Consider the following 21,190-nt stretch of genomic DNA (forward strand, 5'->3'; position numbering starts at 1 on the left):
ACTGCCTTAAAGGAAGAATGTGCAACTTTTTGATCCAGTAGATGTCGCCCCTTGAGCACCAGCATGGAACAAAAACCAAACTGGCTGCACCTCCTCCATAATAAAAGCCTCCGCTCTCCTCCAGCGACACACCTCCAACCCCGCTCCACTCACGTTCGCATGGAGGAGTTTTACAAAAATGTCCTTTGCTCGAGCTGCAATTGCCTTTGGCCTGCATTGTAGTCTTAGCAGGCTAATGTTAGCACACTTTAGTTAGCTCGAAGCTTCACATTGCACATAAATTGACACAGAATGACTTTGATCTCAAAACGCTTACATGACATCTAAATAAGCAGTGAGTATGTTTTTCTTCTTTTCTCTGGTCCTTGACTTAAAAAGCTTTTGTACACAAAGGGAGGAGCCGGCCGTCCCGTCCATGTTAACATGATGTAAACACAGTAAAAACAGTCATGCTGTATTCATGTGTAAAATGTTGCACATTCTTCCTTTAACATTAGTTCTCATGAAGTAGTTGGTCTTAAAAGCTAGTTGGGATGCAGCGTAGTATGTTGAATACAGTGTATTAAAGTTTATACTTTAATGATTGTAAATGAAACACTTGATTGCTCAAAGCAGTCGTTCTGACTGTTCATATTTAATTAACTATAATTTCAATTATCCATTCAGAACCTACGAATAAATGGATCTGTAATTTGCAAAAGTCTCAGAAGGATAAAACCTAGATGTATGAAGTCGTATTTAAATGAATGTGAATATTTATTAGTTCATTCAAATACAGAGCCTGCAGATGCATGATCAAATGAGATCAGATTTATATATCAATTCATTTATTTTCCCCGGGATGTATGAACTTTAAAAAACATCGCAAATATGTGTTGTTAAAAACCTTTATGGACCTGTAAGGAGACACATATACCAACATGTATACCCTGCATGTAACTGTGTGAAGAGTCAATGAGACCATCACTATAAAAACATGAAGAATCACTCAACTGCAGCTCTAATAAACTTGAGTAACCAAGCTACTTTTTTACATTTATGTATCAAAACGCATCTGTTCATTCCTAATCAAATCATCAGGCTAAAAGTTTAAATAAGAATAAATGCATTCTCCTCTCAGTTGTCTCACTTAAATGAAGCATCTGGTGGTTTTGGCTTAAAGCGTTGATACTTTCAAAAGCATAAAACAATAAATACATGTTTCAAAGCAACGCTGATGTGCAGACATTCATTTGATGCTTCGTCTATAATAAATACATTCAATATAACTTTCATGACTATTTAAAGTAGAAATACTATTTTGTGTTTTGTAATTTAAATGAAATCACGTAATTAAAGATTCATACATTTTGAAAGAGTCACAGTCATATGCTTCCGTGTTTATCTCAATAAAGTGATCACATTTCAAATTAACATCAAAATGACTGCAGTTGTGTTTTTAGTGTTAAGACAGCATGTGTTTCCTCTGAGGTAAAAAAAAATCATTCTCGTGTCTCCTGGTTGTGTATTTCAGGGGAGTTTGGGGAAGTTTGTTACGGTCGGATGAGACTTCCGGGGAAGCGAGACATCCCAGTGGCCCTGAAGACCCTGAAGGCAGGATACACGGAGAAACAGAAGAGGGACTTCCTGGCTGAGGCGTCAATCATGGCCCAGTTTGACCACCCCAACGTCATCCGCCTGGAGGGAGTGGTGACCCAGAGTATGAAGCTTTTTAAACGATACGTTAATGTAAAGATATGTTCAGGACAACAAATGATCAGTCATGATTATGTGATTATGAGTAATAATCACTAATAGCATAAGCTCAAGAAAGGACTTGGGTTAAAGTTGTAACAACTTTTGAAAATAGAAAAAAAAGTCTGAAAAGAGCTTGACTTAGTTAATCTATCACTTAACATTTTACTGAGTTAAGCCCTCGTGATCATGTGATGGACTCGGGCTGAAGACTTTAGCAGTAAAGGTGTATCAAAGAATGGAACCGATAAGAAAAGATGGCTTAAAATGTGCCAATTTTTAAGCCTTCAAATGGGACCACTGTAACTTGTAGGATTTCTTACTGGGAGATTGAAGATAAAAAAGAGGCTGAATAGTAAAATTATCCCTATTGGAATGGTAATACTGGAAACAATTAAATGAACCATCTCTTCCTTTAAATCTTAAACCATCCAACACATCTCTCCTTTGTGTAAATGTGACGTTGCTTTTCAAAATCTTTAAAGTTCGTTTCTCGAACAAAGTGCATCCAAGGGTCAGTTCACCCAGAGATCATAAAAACACTGTTTTCAAAAAGTGTTTCAACATGAAGGTCGTTAACTATATAATGTGGGTAGTGGTGACAGATGTCAACGTAATCTTTTAGCTTATATAGAAAGACATTAACAGTTTACTGATATGAGACGAGATGGCGGCTGTGGCTCAGTTGCTACAGTAGGTCGTCTCTCAACTGGGATGTTGGGGGTTCGCTACCCAGCTCCTGCAGCTACATGTCTGACGTGTCCTTGGGGAAAACACTTAACCCAGAATTTGGTGGTGAAATTGGAAAGTTGGAGAAGTGAAACAATTTTATGCTTTATTTTCTGTTCTGAATACACAAACTTAACTCAAAACTTAAGAAAAAATGGCTCCCTGAACACTGTTTGGAGCTACAATGCTACCAGGAGAGTTACGGTGTCACTGTTGCGGCCCTCCATCATAACTTCTCGTGTAGCATTTTATCTTCAAACAGATACAGGGTCCAAATTTCACTCTGAGGACAGTTTGTGTTTAGAGTTATGGACATATAAAAACTGAATTTCCCCCCGTGTGGATTAATAAAGGATAAATTATTATTATTATTATTATATACTACAGAATCTGTACTCTTCTCCAACTTTCAAATTTCTCTACCAAAACTCCACAGTGCACCTTTAATGATCCTACCACATACTGTATATTCAGGGTGGAAAGTAGACACAGCTTTGTTAGCTGAGTGGATTCCTGCTCACGTCTAATTTTGCAGTTTTTGTCTTGGTACTTGTACTCGTGTCCTTGGCTGAAAGTCAAGTTTTCTATCTGGGATTACATTTTTTATTAAAACTAAAATGTTTTGAAAATGTTAAGCAAAAACAAAAAAAAAAAACACCCAAATACAAAGCTGTGCACAATTTAAAATCAAAAGCTACCATTCATACACATGAATAAAAGACTGTTTGTAATTAGTGCCAAACTTGTTGAGCTCAGAAGGATCCTGAAGGACCTTGTTTGTCTCCTCAGGTAAACCAGTGATGATCATCACAGAGTACATGGAGAACGGCTCTCTGGACTCCTTCCTCAGGGTGAGATTTTACACGTTTATAAGCAGTGACGGTAACTCTTTGTTTTATTTTGTTCAACTGTTTCTTTCCTTCTTATTTTTATCCCTGTCCTTTGAAAACAATGACGTGTCACTATATTTAGATTTTATCAATTCCAGTTCTCATTCTAAAATCTTGAGAGATTTCTGTCTCTTTTTTTGAAGATTGAAAAAAAAAAACATATATTGAAATTATAATTTTGAGAACAAAAATTTGCCTATCTTTATTGTTGGCACATTTAGGCCCTCAACAGTGAACCCCCCCATTAATAAAAAAAAAAAAACACGACTCCTTTAAAGGATAGAAACTGTGATCGCTTGCTGCGGTCGGCCTTTGTTGACATAGTGCGTACAACTTTTATTGACGGCAGAATTCTCACTTAGGTTTAATCCTCAAAAAGTTATGTTGCTGTAAAGCAACCGAAAAGCATAACTGAAATTCCCGTGCCTTAAGGAGTGCATAGATGTCTCTGTAACCAAGCCTTTGTGTCAGAAGTTTTTAACTTCTCAGAAATGTTTTAACAGCTTTCATGTAAAATGTCTCATTTGTCTGGATAATTTAGTGCATTTCTCTAAAAGCTGTATGAGGCGCTACAATCTTTTTATTTCCCATCTCATCATGAAGGTGTAATTATTTAGCATATTTGCAAATGTTGCAATATTTGTATTTGTTATTGAATATTGGAAAAGAAAGACGTCACATCACATCGCATGGCTTCTTGAATATCAGAACAGCAGCAGTGTTTTGAGCAGATATCGAAGTTTCTTTAACAAGATGAGTTGATTTAACATTGTACTTCATAGACAATGTCAACCAGCTCCAGTATTTGCGTATATGAATGTGAATTATTACTAAAAGGCAAATTCCCTGTCATGTTTTATTCTCTTATCTTCACTCTCTTCTCTATCTTGATTAAAATCTCTCCTGCTATCACTCTCCTCGTCTTTTCTGCTCCTATACCATCATGTTTTTTTATCTCCACATAAATCTCTCTCTCATTCTGCTTCCTCCTTCCTGAATTTCTTCCCCCTTCCTTCTCTTTCTCCTTGCAGAGACACGATGGCCAGTTCACCATCATCCAGCTGGTGGGCTTGCTGCGTGGCATTGCAGCCGGTATGACCTACCTGTCTGACCTGGGCTACATCCACAGAGACCTGGCTGCCCGGAACATCCTGGTCAACAGCAACCTGGTGTGTAAGGTGTCTGACTTCGGCCTGTCCCGGGTACTGGAGGATGACCCCGACGCCGCATACACCACCAGTGTGAGTTTTCACATTGAGGCAAGCATTAACGAAGCACACACACACATGCAATTCGATACACATGCACAGATCTTTCAAGGAAATAGTAGCATTAAAGAGAAGCAATCACAGGAAGTAAGGACTGACAATTCAGCTATTTAACATCTGCACATCCTTTTTAAAGAATCGTGATGAAGAAACTTCTCCACTTGTGTCAAATGAAGGACATTTTGAGCATCAAACACTGTAATTCTTGTACTCTGGTGTATTTCTGTGCACCAATCTGGCAAAAATATTTTATCTTCCCTTTATTTTTGTAAAAAGAAAATTATTTCATGTAAATAATCGATCAATCAAAGAAGCTTTATTGATATAGCACCTCGAAGAGGTCAAAAAGCTCCAACAACACTTGTAGTACGAAGATCAACTTTATTAACAAATTAGACCGACACGTTTCGGCTTGTGGCTGGATGACTGTGATGAAGTGCCACAAGCCTCTTGACCTCTTCAAGCCTTTCTCTCTTCATGCACCTTGGTAGTTGGTGAAGTTGTGCCAGAAAATACTCTGCTTGATATAGCACCTTACCATACAATTAAAAGTGCGTTACAGCGACTAAAAATCAAGTCAATAATATAGTGACAAAACACAGCAAAAAACAAAAATGGTACTGCGTGGATTTCAAATTTCACATTCTAGCAGATTTAAAGTGTTTTCATCAGTGTTGGGTAAGTTACTAAAAATTATTTAGCGTCGTAGTCAAGACCACGCTAACCGAGACCAAGACATACCCGAGACCAGAGCACTCCGAGAGCGAGACAAGACCAAGATCATGTCACTGAGAAATCATCATCGTGTGTGCTGGGAACGTGTCAGTCACTTAGACCGTAAAGGTTGCGGCCGTAACCAGGGGTTAAAAATCTAATTATAAATTATTTGAAATTATTCTTTAGTTTTGAAAGGGTGTTTTTCCTTCTTATCACAGTTATGACGCGGAGATGGCCTGTCAGTGGTGGTCTTGACCGGTGTTGTTTTCAAATCAGGAGTCTGTCCAGTTTGGAGACAAGACCAAGGAAAAATGTTTGTGTTTCAGAGAAAAGACAAAGACCTTCAAAAAGGTGGTCTCGACATCGGTCTTGAAACCAAGACGGATTTGGAGTACTGCAACACTAATAATTAGTTACAGTTACTTTGGCATCACTTTTTTTGCTTGAATACTCAAATGATGTAAACATTATCTAGTGTTACTGTGGCAGTGTGAGAAGGAACAACCTGCACATCTAATTTCATATAACACTGGAGTCATTTTCAATATGTAGGTAAATCTATTCTGCTAATAAGTTCTCTGAATACAACTGACTCAACAGTTTATATGAAGCATGTCGTCCACAACATATCTTTCTTATCAGTCTGTGGAGTCGTGGCTTGGGTCTCTGGTGTCTGCAGCACGTGGCTCTCTGACAGCTAGCTTAGTAGAAGTGTGTTGTTGTTTAGCTCGGTGCTTTGTGAGATTAGAATGACTCTCCTTAGCGGTGGACAAAGTTTTCCATCCTGCACACAGACTACAACTCACCGCTAGATTCTTGTCGTTGAACTCGAGGATGGAAAAAAATGATGTCAGTATTTCCGACACAGAAAGCTGATGCCTGAAGGATCATCAGCGTGTGTGTTGACTGCGGGTGATATTCTTTCTACACTGTGCTAAGCATATGTTAGCATAACATATGTTAGATATTTTACGTAAATCAACGAGTAATGAGTGCTTTTTAAATGTTACTCATTGTAACGGCGCTGTTGAAGTTGAAAAGTAGCTAAATGCTACTAGTTACCACAAATAGTGGTGTAGCAGTAGCGTGTTGATTAGCAGTAAGTTATTCCCAACGCTGGTTACCATTCACATGGACATTTGTGTAAGGCATGCCTCGCAGCGTAGCAGAAAAGAACACAAACCTAATTGCAGTTTGAAATGACCAACTAACCAGGTTCAGACTTTGACGCCATCCGTTGGCGGTTACCGACAAGTTTTAAATGCGGGAAGAACCCTGAGATGAGGTGTGGATTTCTGAAAAGGATCAGCCCAGACACGAGATGTGATAAACCCTGAGTTAAACGGGCCAAAGGAGGGTTGAAGAACGACATATTTAAAGTTTGACAGCAGCATTATGATTGACTGAAGGAGAGCTCAGCAGAATCCTGCTGGTTTAAACTGAAATACATGTGAAGTCCAGCCGATCAGAGAAGCAGGAAGAGAGATGAGGAGAGATATGTTAGAATAAGGTGTGAAGATAGACCTCTCACTCAAACGCACACTGAGCTGTAGTTATTAACAAGCACCTGCAGCAAGACATAAGTAGGCAGCTTTGGTTTGGAGAAGTGATGTAATTGCAGATATCCACAAATCCTTCTGAGATTTGCTGAATAATAAAGAAAAGAAATGAAATGGTGAGTTGAGCTTTTTTTTTTTCCCTGCTGAATGTTATTACAGCCATTACATTTAATTTTTTGAAGATCCATGGCTTAATATTTGACGACGTTAACTGACAGGTAAAAATGTATTTGCGATTCCAGCTCCATTGAAATCTGTTCAGGAGAGTATCATCGAGACGAACACGACTGTAAAAGCAATACAAATACAATCAAAGCTACATGAAAGTAAGAGCAGAGTCCTTTAGGAGAGAACAGTCCAATATTAAACCTTGCAGCCTGACGGGAACAAATCGTTTAAATCTCAACTAAAAGAAAAGGCAAAGGTGGCTCCTCGCACAGTCAAATGCTATCAGCTCACCGCGCACTGATGGAAATCCGCCTTTGACACATTTGTCTGTTACAGTCGGTTAAAGCACAGCTATCAGATTACAGAAGGCAAGGTGATTACACACAGCATCTCTCTGGATCACGGATGACATTACAAACTCTATATAGCATCATTACAGCACATCAGGAATTAATGCCTGATAGTGGCTGAAGATTAATACAGCTCACATTACTGCCGGGGAAATCTAAATGAAGTGGATAAAGCTGCCTATTATGTGGAATCTGGCTGCAAAGTCACTTTGAAGAACCTGCAGTATTAAGATCATAAGTTAAGGTTGGAGAATTCTAGCAGATCAGATGGCTGCTTTGAATGTTCAGCAGGACGTAAAGTGTTTCTAATGGGCTTCTCTGAGTAACCTTCAGATGTTTAAAAGAACCCAAAGGGAGCGCGTTGCTTGTTTAAGATGTGATGTTTCCATTTTTCAGCCTAATGAAGTGTCAGTTTTATATGCACATAATGTAAGTAGATCACATATTGGCCAGCTATTGCAAGTCCATTTTAGACCTTTCCTGTAACACATGCTTTTAGGAGCTCTGCTAAGCAATTTAACGACACTGTGGTCATTTAACCACAGTTGATCTCTATCTTCTGTCGTACAAGATAAAATCAATTTGTACACTATTGTACCCTGAGTCGCTCGTTTTCATTTCCAGTGTGTTAGACTTTACGCTGTCAGGATACATTTACTACATACTACATACGTTTTGTGAAAGGCGCTATATAAATCTAAGTTATTATTAATATTATTATTATTATTATACAAGTACTTCAGTTAAAGGTCACATATTCTCCTCCTTTTCAACAAGTTTAAATAATTCTCAGAGCTCCCCAAAACACATCTGTGAAGTTTCTTGTTCTAAATCCACTCTGATCCTGTATTTGATCATGCCTTTAAACCCCTCTATTTCAGCCCTGTTCAGAACAGGCTGTTTCTGTGTCTGTACCTTTAAATGTAAATGAGCTGTGTCTGACCACGCCCCCTCTCTGGAAGGTGATGTCGCTGAGGTTTTCTCGCTCCAAGCCCTGTTGTTTATGGTGAGAAGGCAGACTCAGGGCACGGTCACACTGGCAATCTGTACCGTGCCCAAGCGCGCTTCAATCCTAAAGTCCAGTTAGTTTGTCCAGTGTGACCGCTCCGTGCCGTGCTCAGGCAGGGTACACTTCCTTGGCTTTGGCACACTTCGGACGTGGACTCGACCGCACATTTTTATTTTATTTATTTTTTACTCAAAGTGACTCGAAATAAGTCACAAAGTCAGTAAAGTAGCTGTCATGCTCTCTGTGTTGTTCTCCGATGTGCAGACGCGGACTCGACTGCGCGTCCCTTTTTTTTTGAGAGAGAGAGAGAGAGCGTCTGCCTGTTTGTAAACTGAGCAAGATTAATAATAACATAAAGCATGCATGTGTTGTATTACAACTTTATGTACAAGTGGTAATTGTGCTTAGGCACGGTTAGTCCTGTACAGTGTGACTGCGGGCCATGCCGGCCAGTGTGGGAATGGCACAGCGGGGGGGGGGGGGCAATCGTGCTTGAGTACGGCACGATACGGATTGCCAGTGTGACTGTACCCTCAGAGGGCAGAACAAACACCTAGCTGTGGGAGTGTCATCCACTTTGGGGAGGGGTTACTGCCCTTTGTGATGTCTCGAAACGACCTGTTTGAGGACACAAAACAGTAGAAAATACTTTCTATGTCCTAAAAAGACAAAAACGTAAAAAAAAACAAATCTACTTTGAGGTGCATATCATTACTTGAAATTGATCATCAAATATTGTTTTTGGATGTTTATAATTGTCTGCTGCTGTCTCTGCCTAGCAGAACACTCCACACTAGTGGAACAGGAAAGGAGGGTGAGGGGAAGTGTGGAGACATGAGGGGAGGAGGGGGCTGAGGGATGAAGGAGCGGTGTCTAAAGAGAGCCTCTTGATCTGAAAATCTGCTCTGAAAGTCACACAGTAAGGCTTTAAACAGTTGCAGGTTAAGTGACTTCCTTCAGTCTGTCTTCCTCCTTCATGTAGAAGCCAAAGAGTTTCATATCTTTGAATACTCCCCAACAGTGTTCAAAGTCAACGACAAGCTATATTTGATCTTCTTTTTATTCTCAAAAAAAAATTACAGAAAAAGACCAACTATCCACACAAAAAATTCTCAGCTCTAAGTCACTTTAGTCTTGTGAAAAATAGGAGAACTAGTGCATTTGTTGAGAACTCTCTTCAGCTGTGGATTGGTGTTAGAGTTAACATTTCTTGGTGCATAGAGTCAAAATAAACAGTATGTGTTTCATGGTAATGTGGCTTTATAATAAAGGAAAAGATCACTGACTGCAACAATGTGACTCACAGATGTGTTTTGAAAAGTTTGGGACACAAATAAAGCTCTGTGACACTGAATTAGATGTGTCAGGGTTTAGATACAAAAGTATTTTTGGCAACGTAAACCATACGGTTCAAATTGATTTACCATGAAAACTGTAATTGTGGGTCTAATACTCAAACCTCGAAATGCCCTCCAAACATGGCTCAAAACCTGTAATTCATCGTGGCCATTCCTCCTTATGATCCTGACAGGGCGGGAAAATTCCAATCCGCTGGACGGCCCCAGAAGCGATCACCTACAGAAAGTTCTCGTCCTCCAGCGATGTGTGGAGCTACGGAGTGGTCATGTGGGAGGTGATGTCATACGGGGAGCGGCCATACTGGAACCTCACAAACAGAGATGTGAGCAATATTTGTCGTTAATACTTTACCTTGAAATGTTATTTTTTATTCCTCATCATGCACACTCGCATTTTGCTTTCCATGTGCAGGTGATCAAATCGGTGGAGGAGGGCTACAGGCTGCCTGCTCCTATGGGCTGCCCCGGTGCTCTACACACACTCATGCTGGACTGCTGGCAGAAGGAGCGCAACGAGAGGCCGCGCTTCTGCCAGATAGTCACTGTTCTTGACAAGCTAATCCGCAACCCAGAGAACCTGAAGTCTATGGACACACTCTGCAGGTGGGTGGGCCTCTGAATAGATCTTTACTCGCTGGAAGGCAACATGGGTGCATTGTGTCACATGCCGAGGACTCTTTTGATTTAATTTGGCGTGACAGTTGGCCAACATTTAATCAAATATTGGTTCATGTGATTAGCGGATTAGGCTGCAAATCAAAGCTAGACGCCGCCTGCGAGGGGCTGAGAAGATGATCTCCCGGACAATATACGTTGACAGACTGTTAGGCTCCTAAGTAACTGTCCTAGTGTGGGAGGCAGACTAAATCCAATCAAATCCAGCTGCTTTCAAACATGCGCGCAGTGGGATAAAGTAGCAGCCTAAAGTTTCCCTCAAAGTTCTCTGGCAGATGTAGGGAGCAGTCGCGTTCGTTTTTCCGATAAGCTCATCTCTGATAGACGCGCTGTGCGTTAAGTAAAAGCCCAGCTGCGATATTGACATTGATCCGCAGTGAATCCAGGAGCAGGTTTGAAAGGACACCCGAGCTGAGGACGGACCTGTGTAAATTGCTCCGCTCAGATCGCAGGTCCTACAGAGTCAGCGGTGCATGACACTGTGCTTCTGTGCGCGAGGTGAGAGAAGTAGCAGGTATAGGAGGAATGTGAAGGATTTCTCCCTGTATTAATCTACCCAAAGCAGCAGCCCTGCTACCACAGCAGCCCCCTCTTCTCTATCATTTTAACCACTATTGATTTTCTGCCTCAGCTACTAACGCATTTCAAAGACCCCCCCCCCCCCCCCCTCCCATTCCCCCGGTCGCTCTGCCTCTTGCTCACTTTTTGACTCTTTTGCTGTTTCGGACTCTCTCCGACTAATCTCTCTGTCTTCCCATTCATCTTCCTCTCTCCCTCCTCTGTATCCACGGCCATCTGTCTCTCTATCGGCCGCAGTCTAAGCAGTCCCCCACTGATGGAGAGAGCTATCCCAGACTTCAGTAGCTGTAACTCAGTAAACGAGTGGCTGGACACCATAAAGATGAGCCGTTATAAGGACCACTTTGCAGCAGGGGGGTACCACACTCTGGGACATGTCATAAGCATGAACCAAGGGTAAGTATTGACCGTAATGGAGGGTGAGATCAAGATGTGAACTCTTAGCTGTTGACAGAAGTGAGCTCAAGGGCTCCACCAGCTTTAAGACCCTGTAGGGTGAGAAATAACTACCCAGGGACCTTAAACATTTAAATGTTACACTGAAGTACGCATTTAAACACTCGGGTGATTATACAACTACATTAAATCTTAGAATTGAGATAAAATCGGTTTGTTTACTATTGTGTCTCTGAGCCACTCATTTACTTTAACTACCTCCTCCACAGCTACATGTAAGCAGCCACTTCTACTGACATCAGACTTTACAGCCTCCGGTCAAATCGTTAAAATGATTTACTTAATTCATTTGGCTTTCAATAATCATCTCACACTACATGACCTCCTCTCTTTATCTGTTTGCAGTATATAGTGAGTTGTGTGTGCGTGTGTGTGTGTGTGTGTGTGTGTGTGTGGGGTGGGGGTGGTGACTTGGTTTTACTTATTTTTGTAAGAGGTTGTATTCATTTACAAGTTTTTTTAGGCCTCATTTAAATTGTACAAGCTCTGGCTGGATGTGGGGGACCTCCCAAGGTACATTTTGAATGTCAAACTCGTCATTTATTGTATGCTGGTGTATTTTTATGCACCAATTTGTCGTTTATTTTTTGTTAAGACCGACTTATTGCATTTCAATTGAATAAATACCTGGTATTGTCTGCATTATGTCAAATTTCATATTCTAGCAAGTTTATTAAAAACAGAATAAAATGCCATTATTAGCTTGGTAGTCAATGCTACCATTAACCCCAGGAAGAAATTACCTTCCCACAGTAGATTTACAACAGCAGAGTAATGTCATAGTCACAACTATTGTGAAGCAGCAAGACGAAGAAGAAGAAACATACTGTAAAACTTCAGATAAAGTCAAACCGGAATTAAAGCCACCGTTTTTTTTTAAAATGTTTTTGACAAATAAAGGCAGGTGTCAATTTGCGCCCTCTATGCATGCAGTGTTGAAATAGTTTTCAGATCAAATCTAAGAAGAAAAAAGCAGCAAGACACCAAAAATAAAGACAAACTTGTGCTGGCTTTAGAGGTGGAAATAAATATGGAAATTATGGAATCATGTTTTTTCCTCTCTTTCTTTTTTTCTTCTGTGCAAAATTGTAACTCTATAAAAACTATTTAAATAGCTACAGTAAAGACATTCTGATATGTTGACACAGCTCCAGCGCAGCGCTCATTGGTTATTATATTAACAGGGGTCTCTCCCACACATTGCCACAGGTTTGCAGAGATGGGCTGTCTTACACACATGATTTCATTAGTGAATTGTAATTTGATTCGTTTATCGATATTTTAATTTTGTACAAATTTCAATAATCTTTCCGGGCTTGTCCTCTCTACTGTTGAGGTGAATGAGAGCTTGGCCTTTATTTGAGAATTTGCGTATGTTCCACGCAGATTGATCCTTATTTTCAATTTCAGGGACATCCAGAGGCTCGGGGTGACGCTGATGGGCCACCAGAAGAAGATCATGACCAGCGTTCAGCTGATGAGGGCGCAGGTACTCAACAAGAGCGTGCCATCTGTGCACGTATAACTCCACATCTGAGGTTTCTTTCTGCTGAAATCTAAAACCAAGGCTTCTGTAAGGTCTAGAGGGACTCTGTGGGATTTTAAGATGATCTGTTTAACAGGAAAAGTGAATATATGGGAACTTTACAAGACGTTTTTTCTCAAGAAATTGGAGAGCAAAACTTGAAAGGTACTATAAACTTTGGAGAAGGCAAACACGACTTCAATGGGACAAGTCCAACCTTTCAATTCTTTTCCTATCTGGTTACATTTTCTGAGTTCAATTGTCTCGTTTGTACATGGAAAGACTGCCTTAATTACCACAAATTATTTTCATTTTATTGCCTACAAAGAGAAGATAATTTATCAATCATGAATTTATCAGAGAAATATGATTTAGTGAACGAGCAATATCAAGTGTGATGTGGTGGCTGGGGATGGGGGGTTGTTTTCAAATGTTCTGAAGACACACGCTGCCTTTCCTGCAGCAAACGCTCGAGGACAGCGATGCCCACACCGAGGCTCGAGTCTGTGTCTCAAAGTGGAGAAAAGTGAGATAGGGCTCACCCGAGTTGCCAGATCATCTCCACAGTGGAGAAGACCTATTTCACCCAAGGCTATTAATACCAATAACAGGCACATTTCTCCGCAGCGCCCAACCTTGATGAATTTTCCTATAGGAGAGCCGTGGAGCCCTCTGCCCAGTTTGAAGCCGCGCGGCGCACAACTACTGTACTTTGGAAGATGTGTATGATTCAGTTACAGTGCACTTTATTCTACAATCTCTCTGTGTTTGAGAGGCTTTCCTGTTGTGTCACAAATCCCCTCTCAGCCACAACTGGAGCCACAATGTCGGTCCGTTAGAGAATTACTTTTAAACATTATTAACAGTATAAAAACTAAAATGAGTCAGAGATATCTAATATTTATTAGTAGCTTGCTCATGAGATTTCTTTCCAATATTTCTGTTCTGCAGTGACAATAAACTGAAAACAAAAATATATTTAAATTATACAAATACATTTGAAAGGGAATACAAAATATTATTTAAGATATTTTAATAGATCCTGCATCTTGTGCATTTCTAATATATTTGGACATTCACGTTTTAACATTTATTTCATATGCAATGCTTCTTTTAATGCAATTAACATCTGTTTGAAATATAGAAAATATATTTGATTTATTCAGTACACTTCTAGCAAAGCAAACCTGAATGAGTTTCAGGTTTAAAGTTGACTTTAAGAATGAATCTAAAGTGATTAGTGCATTGGTTCCCAGCCTGGGGTCTTGGCCCCCCCTAGGGGAGCACCAGAGATCTCAGAGGGGGCGCGAGGCTCTGTTAAAATTAGAATTGCACATATTAATTAAAATTATGATTAAAAAAAAAAAAAAAAAAACGTGCTAGGAAGTTTATGCAAAGGTCTTTTGGTAGAAGACGTGTGTTGCCTATTCTGAATAATTCAGTGAAAATAATTAAAAGTGTAGGTTAGTTTTTGACAGCATAGTATCGCTAGCCCTTCATAGGGGGGCTCTAAGGTAAAAGGCTGGGAACCACAGGATTAGTGTATCACTTAGTATACCTGACTGCTTATCATCATGGGACTCAAGTTACATGCAAACTGTTACAGTTACATCATGAAACTGAGGAAACTTAACAAAGAAAAAAAGCTTGAACACCAGTAAACACTGAGCTTTAATTATTCCGTCAAATGAATTCAAATTCACCTGAAACTACCAGTAATAGAATAAACGCACAAAGAAGGAAAACAACATTGTTCCTTGATACATTACAATCCCAAAAATGTGCTAGCCTACAGTTTTTTCCTGAATTACTTTCAGAATTACGTATTCATTTTGTATTTTGAGGCATTCTTGAAGTGCATTTGAAATATCCAAACCATCGAGAATGTAAATATTTCATTACCTAAATTAATATAAGTTTATCTTTCTTTGTTTGTTAGCATGGTAGCTAACACAAGTTCATCAAGCAAAGCAGCTGCTATTAACAGGCAAGTATATGCTAACTCGCTAACTAACTACATGATGCAGAGTGTAAGCTAAATGTAGCATACGGCAGGTTCATTAGCTGAGCAGAAGGTTTGTTGGCTTACGGCTGCTAAAATATCTCAATCTCAAACCAGTCAATACGTTTTTGGACAGAACATCAGTAAAAGATGTGTAACATTCATGACCTGAAGTTCTGCTTCAGTGCTAAACAATGCCTGTTAGAAATGACTGTGTGAAGCGTACGACATGGCTGCAACCGACCCACTTAGCACCAACTGTTAGCTTAAACTAATACTTGTTGTGACAAACATCATGCCCAGAAAAACTTGTTAAAATTTAACAGATCATGATTTCTTTTTATAATGTAGCCCATGACTTAACCTGTTATCCAAAATGTTATACTTCCTCAAAGTTCCATTAGATGTTAATCCTAAGAAATCCTGAATTATTAAATATAACTATAATGTGCTTTTTAAGTTTCAACCAAAATGAGACGTTCATTAGGGTTGCTCGTCCACTATCCCCGAGCTGCCCTTTTCCACCAGCTCTTCTAATTGGCCTAATGTAATGCCGGGAAGGTGTGTTACACCTGAAAGCCCTCCTACTCTTGGCATTTATGAACAAACCGGTGCAGAAGCTTGTTTAGTGCAGTGGATGTTATGGGAACGACATCAGCGCTTATTCCATTCATGTGCAATATTTCTAACCCCCCCCCCCCCCTCCCCGGGGAGCCTCCTGGGAATACAAAGTACAAATAAGCTACGCAGACTGTAAAATAAAGTGTTACTTCTGATTAAATGTGATGGCACCGTTTGCCTCAGTTTTGGTGAAAAGTGAAGAAGAACATGTAAGTAGAATGTTTATATCTAAACGCTCTGAAAAGTACGTAACCAGCCCTGATTTCTCCCCCCCCCCTGTGCCATCAAGAGAATGTCTTTTCTTGTGCACCTCGGTAGGTTTTCCTCTAGATGATTGATGTCAGTTTTTATTAGAGAAGAACCTCATGATATCTCTTGAATATGTATCATAGTGGCATTTCACTGCTGGTTTCAAATATTTCTTTGTTTTCTTTAGGATGCTTTTAAAAACACTGGACTTGAACTGAAAACCCATATTTTATAAAGTTAGCATATGTTTTTGCTAGATGAATTGATTTATAATGTATACAGCAAGTTCAGTCACTGGAAGGAAGAAAAAAAACCAACCGGATTTATTCACATGTCATTATTTATTCATACTTGTTTGTTTTCCAAATAATACAACTCTGAGAGGTTTTATTACAGTTGATGAATCATCCTTGTTGCTAATGATAAATGTGCAAACTGTCCATAATTACACAATAAAGGAACGTTTGTCTGTGTGTGACTGCAACAGTGATTTTCTGTCTGTTTCTAAGAAGATTCAGAGCTGATGTTACCCAACATTTAATTTATGCAAACTCTAAACTTGATGGGAGTTAAATGCACGACTTGATCACGTTGGTTTGAAGTTGCACCGGTGAGTCAAATAACTAAATGTAATGTGTGAGAGAAAAACCGACATACAAATATCATCCTGTTGGCGCAGCGGTTTGGTTTCCTGGATCCGTTCTCATCAACTTGCAGATCAGTGATCAAAATGACCTAGCTGGGATTTAAAATAGACAGACATAATGGCCTGTGTCCACATCCAGAATTATTTGCGTTGGCAGCACCCCTTATTAAATACAAAACCAATGTACTGCAGGTCAACGTTTTTTCAGCGCTCACTGTCCTTAAGCGCTGAAATGTCCTCAGCTGCGTCCACAGCGCTCTCGGTCCAAAGAAGAATGTCACTTCTCGCTCACCGACAAATCAGAATCAAGAAGAGGAGGGACTTCTGACATCAGTTTTGTCAACAATATGGCAGAGGAGACGCTAGTGTGACTCGGCTTTTCGAGGGAATCATTTCCAAGCGTAGAGCCGCTGCTGATGCCAGGACACGACTGCTTCATCTAAAAAAATAACTACAATACCAAGGGAAGCAGTGGTTACCTTTAGTAACCTAGCAACAACGAGCGCTGGTGAGAAGCGCCATGAAGCTGAGGTTGTGGGCGCTGCCAGGCCCTAAAGCAGCAAACAAGCTGAATATTGAACTTGCTCTGTTTGTGTGGTGGAAAAACATGACATCTTCTCATGAATACTAATATTCCCTTCTCTCTGCGTGATTCAGAAAAATGTTCTTCATTTGCGTCATTCTTCAGCTTTTTGTTGATGTTCCTGCTGAATGTCCCCCCCCCCCCGAAAAATTGAAGTGACACAAACTTTAATTTTGCAGGGGAAAAAAAACCGAGTGGAACAGGAGGAAGCTTTAACCAGTGAAAGGAGTGCAGGGCCTTAAATAAACTGCTTCCACCCTCTCAATACACTTAACTTCCCTTCCTTGGATTTCTTCGGATTCATCTTAACAAACATGAAAGACCTCAGCATGTAGTCTGGAAGCAATCATACAGAGATTCACTTGAGAAGTGGTGCGTCATTTGAGCAGCCTCCTCAGATGGCCCGAAGATCCTTTTGTAATGAATGTTCTTTCCTGTGTTCAGAGAGGGCAGAGCTCAACAAAATTAATCTAGGAGTCATCTCTGACAAAGACAACTGTCATTACTCGCCGTGGTCGCTCACATACGAGAAGCATTTTTAGATTCACCCTGCGGTGTTTGATCAGGAGTCAGTGTGAACTTTGCAGCACCATAACACTCACTCTGCTACACTCAGGTTGAAAACAATTGACTTTGACTTCCTTAATGCTCGTCGCTGAGTTTTTGAGTAAATTGCTTTTTTTTTTTTTTTTTCTGTGGGAATGAGCCCTGACCCAGCTCTGAAACATCATTTTGAGCTCAGCCTGAATAGCGAATGGCTCTGATGAATCTGTGTCTGAGTAATTGTCCTTTCCTTCACCTTAGGAGGGATGTTAGGAGATAATCCTCTCCTTGGTGAAACAAGACCTAACACAACATCATTAATCTCATTACTAAGGCCGTGTTGCTGTGTAGCCACCGAGTCCCACGCCCAATTATCAGCCGCGGCCGTGTCCCCATGACGCCGCAGAATCCCGTCCCCATCACCACCGGCCATCTCCACTGTCCCCTGATTGACTTCAGTGAGAGCGGCGGCGATAGGGCTCTGTATCTGCAACCGTTTACCCTCCTCTCCTCGGCGCTGTCCGTGTCCTCTCCTCCTCCTGACACCCCCGTGGTCGACTGCAGACTGAGCTCAAAGCTGATCACGACAAGAGCGGTTTCTTATCGCCTTACAGCAGGTCCACATCATGAGGGAGTGGCAGACAATGCAGATGGATTTAAACATTTAAGCACTTTATTGTCAACATTTGCTTCTATCGTCGAGTAGCAACAATGCAAATTCATTTAGCAGCTTTCAAATCGATGTCTAAATCTATAATAATGGAGTCTTTGTGAACAACCTTGGAACAATGCATGTGTATAGCTGGCAGTGTTGTAATTCCACGACTATATTTCATCAAGTAAACAATCGGCGAGGGCTGAGCGAGAAGCCGTCTCTGGGGGACGCCTTGTCAGCTCACTCTGGCTGCTGCTATAGGTACTCTTTAGTTTTCTTCTTTCTTATTTTTACACAAAACAAAAAAACATCTTCCAGTTCCACTATTTTAAGGCATTTTATTTGATACAATGGCAAAAAAAAAAAAAAAAGAGGTGTGCAAATTCATCAGCACCTGCAGTTTATTGGATTGACCTGTCACTGTTCTACCTGAAATGTGATTTTCACGCTCTAAGAGGAAGGGAACTCTTTATTTAAAAAAGCTAACTGTTTAATAAGCCCGAAGCTCTCGGTTCAACTTGATGCCACCGTGCTTGTTTCAAAAAAATGTGCAGTAAACGTTAAAGCCAAGCATTATGTGTATTTAACATCCTGAAGACTGGTCGGAAAATCCTCGTCAAGGAAATAAAATGACTTCTGGGGAGTGAGATAGAGGCTTCCTCTCTGGCAAAAAAAAAAATAAATAATCATGTGATCAGGGATTAGGCCTCAGTCAACTTGAGGTGTTTTTTGTAACATTTGTGTTGCTCTCAGTTTTTGCAGATTTGTTGCGTAAACCACAAACGATGTGTGAAATCAAGGTAGGAGAAAAGAATGAAGCAGATTTCTGAGTCATGTATAACCAGATGTCTGCTCTGTTTTTTACAAGGAGGCGTGTGTTTAACAAAGGCATCAAACAAGTAAAAGTACCACAGTGACAGCAGAGTGCACGAGGAGAGTCGAGCACCAGCAGAAGGATTTCAAGTTGGTTTTTTTTAAAGTAAATATTTTATGTCAAGTCAAATCTGAAACTGACAAAAACTAGTTTCCTTAAATACTTTGATTTCCACATTTAAGCCTCACACCGACTGTTTAGAAGACTTGACACATTTCACGCTGTGAGGAAACAGTGTGTGTTCCTATTTAACAGCCTGTCATAGCAATGGGATACTCACCCTCCCTTTCACAACACACACACGATACATGTTTCAATAAAAAAGCTCCTTAATTAATCGTTACTTTAAAATAAGGTCATATGTAGAGGACACATTTGAAAACTGTCTTGCTGTGTTTCCAGGATTTTGCTCTAAATAGATTCAGATAATGTTTCTCACCTTTTATTTTCGTTTCTAATCAAACTGTGGCAGCTTGGCAAAGTCTGGAAAGTCGAATGAGGTAATACAGACTCTTTTTTTTTTAGCTTGATTCACTACAGTATGTCTCTCTTCAGCCCCGTCCTGACACTTTAACACAGCAGACTTTTGACCTGGACACTGAAAGCTTTCCCACATATCTGCTTTAATCGGGCAAATGCAGCTTTTTAAAGTCTCATTATTTCAGGTTTGCATGATTTTGGACAATTCACATTTTAATTAAATGTGTTGGTTATAAATGTTGTTTGAACAGATCTTTGTCAGCGTGTCCTTATGACAAGATCCCCAGCACAACTGTGTTCTCTCAGAAGAAAATATTTGAGAATTAACATTTAATTTAAGTTCAGAATTTGTTGTTACTGATGACTGAACACAAAATGTATCATGAAACAAGAGACTTAAACATGACATCTTTAAATAAACTTTTTCTGCTTATTTAGAGCAAAGTGTACTTTTTGAAGGGAAGTCTTAACACCTTCAAAAGAAAGTTAAATTCTTCAGTTTATTTAGAAATTTAAATTCTGTAAAACTTCTAATAAAGGCTCACCCCTATTTAAGGCCCTGTCCCCTTTACTAGTCTCGTGTAGCTGCATGTTTTTTTTTAAAACAAAGGCCGGCTTCAGTTAGATTCCACTGTGCATTTAGTGTTAATTAGTTTTAAAAAATAAAAGCAGAAAGACACAAAAAATAAAGATTAACTTTAACATCTGACGCTTGTGTGTGTGCCAGCCAGCAGGTGAGCGTGTTGTCTCGAAAGCAAAATCTAATTCTTGATTTGTAATTTAATTTGTTTATTGATATCCAACTTTGTTCACAGTAAAATATTATTTCTTGTGTAAATTTACAATTTTAGAGTCTCTCTTCCATGTTTGATATTTGTTTTAAAATAATCAAAGGCCCGTCTCATGTTGCTGCCTGTCCCAATTAAAGCAGACTCACTTCATAGACTGAACTGAAAAACGGCTCAGGCTGTCCATTGAAGCTTTACGTTATCAAGAGATGCAGGGTAGAAACTGTTTGGCAAATATTTATCACAATAGTACTGTCTCAGAGCATAAGCAGTATATATAATTACAAAAACATTCAGACAAAATGGATGCATAGGGGAATAAAACATAAAAAGTTATATTTACACCAATGTATCATAATAGTTTTGCAAAATTACGAGCTAAGGAAGATTAATGATGTTTAACTGTGTGACAAATTGTGCAAGGACAGATACTTTACGCAAAAAGTGTAAACAAATAAAGTGGAATAATTTATTTTAATGTATTATTTTAACTTTCTTTATACTTACTGTTAACTTAATGTATTCAATAGTGGAGAATGTAAGTCATAATTCATGTTTATTTTATTATATTATTAAGACATATTGTTTAATTACAGTAACAACAATATCATACTGTATGTGATTTGATTTTGACGGGGTAATGGGAGGATCAGACTTCTCAGCGACTCTTTGAGCAGAAAGTGAATCTAACAATATGTTTCCTCTGCACCGTATCGAGTCAACACTATTATT

At 39.7% G+C, this 21,190-nt stretch overlaps 1 protein-coding gene across 8 annotated transcripts in view; it reads left to right on the forward strand.

Annotated features, from left to right (window-relative positions):
• The window catches only part of epha8 (eph receptor A8), a 128,493-nt gene extending 112,120 nt beyond the window's left edge, over positions 1–16,373 (forward strand). For 4 of the 8 annotated variants that reach the window (XM_061041417.1, XM_061041421.1, XM_061041418.1 and 1 more), the window contains exons 14-20: positions 1,514–1,699; positions 3,253–3,314; positions 4,385–4,612; positions 9,956–10,105; positions 10,195–10,385; positions 11,274–11,432; positions 12,903–16,373. In XM_061041417.1, coding sequence (XP_060897400.1) covers positions 1,514–1,699; positions 3,253–3,314; positions 4,385–4,612; positions 9,956–10,105; positions 10,195–10,385; positions 11,274–11,432; positions 12,903–13,017 — 1,091 coding nt within the window. In that variant the 3' untranslated portion in view covers positions 13,018–16,373. The remainder of the gene's footprint in view (positions 1–1,513; positions 1,700–3,252; positions 3,315–4,384; positions 4,613–9,955; positions 10,106–10,194; positions 10,386–11,273; positions 11,433–12,902) is intronic. The other 4 variants (XM_061041419.1, XM_061041420.1, XM_061041423.1 and 1 more) reach the window with 2 other exon arrangements.
• The last annotated feature ends 4,817 nt before the right edge of the window (positions 16,374–21,190 follow it).

This window comes from Labrus mixtus, chromosome 7 (assembly GCF_963584025.1).
Source record: "Labrus mixtus chromosome 7, fLabMix1.1, whole genome shotgun sequence".
In the NCBI taxonomy this organism is placed as follows: Eukaryota; Metazoa; Chordata; class Actinopteri; order Labriformes; family Labridae; genus Labrus; species Labrus mixtus.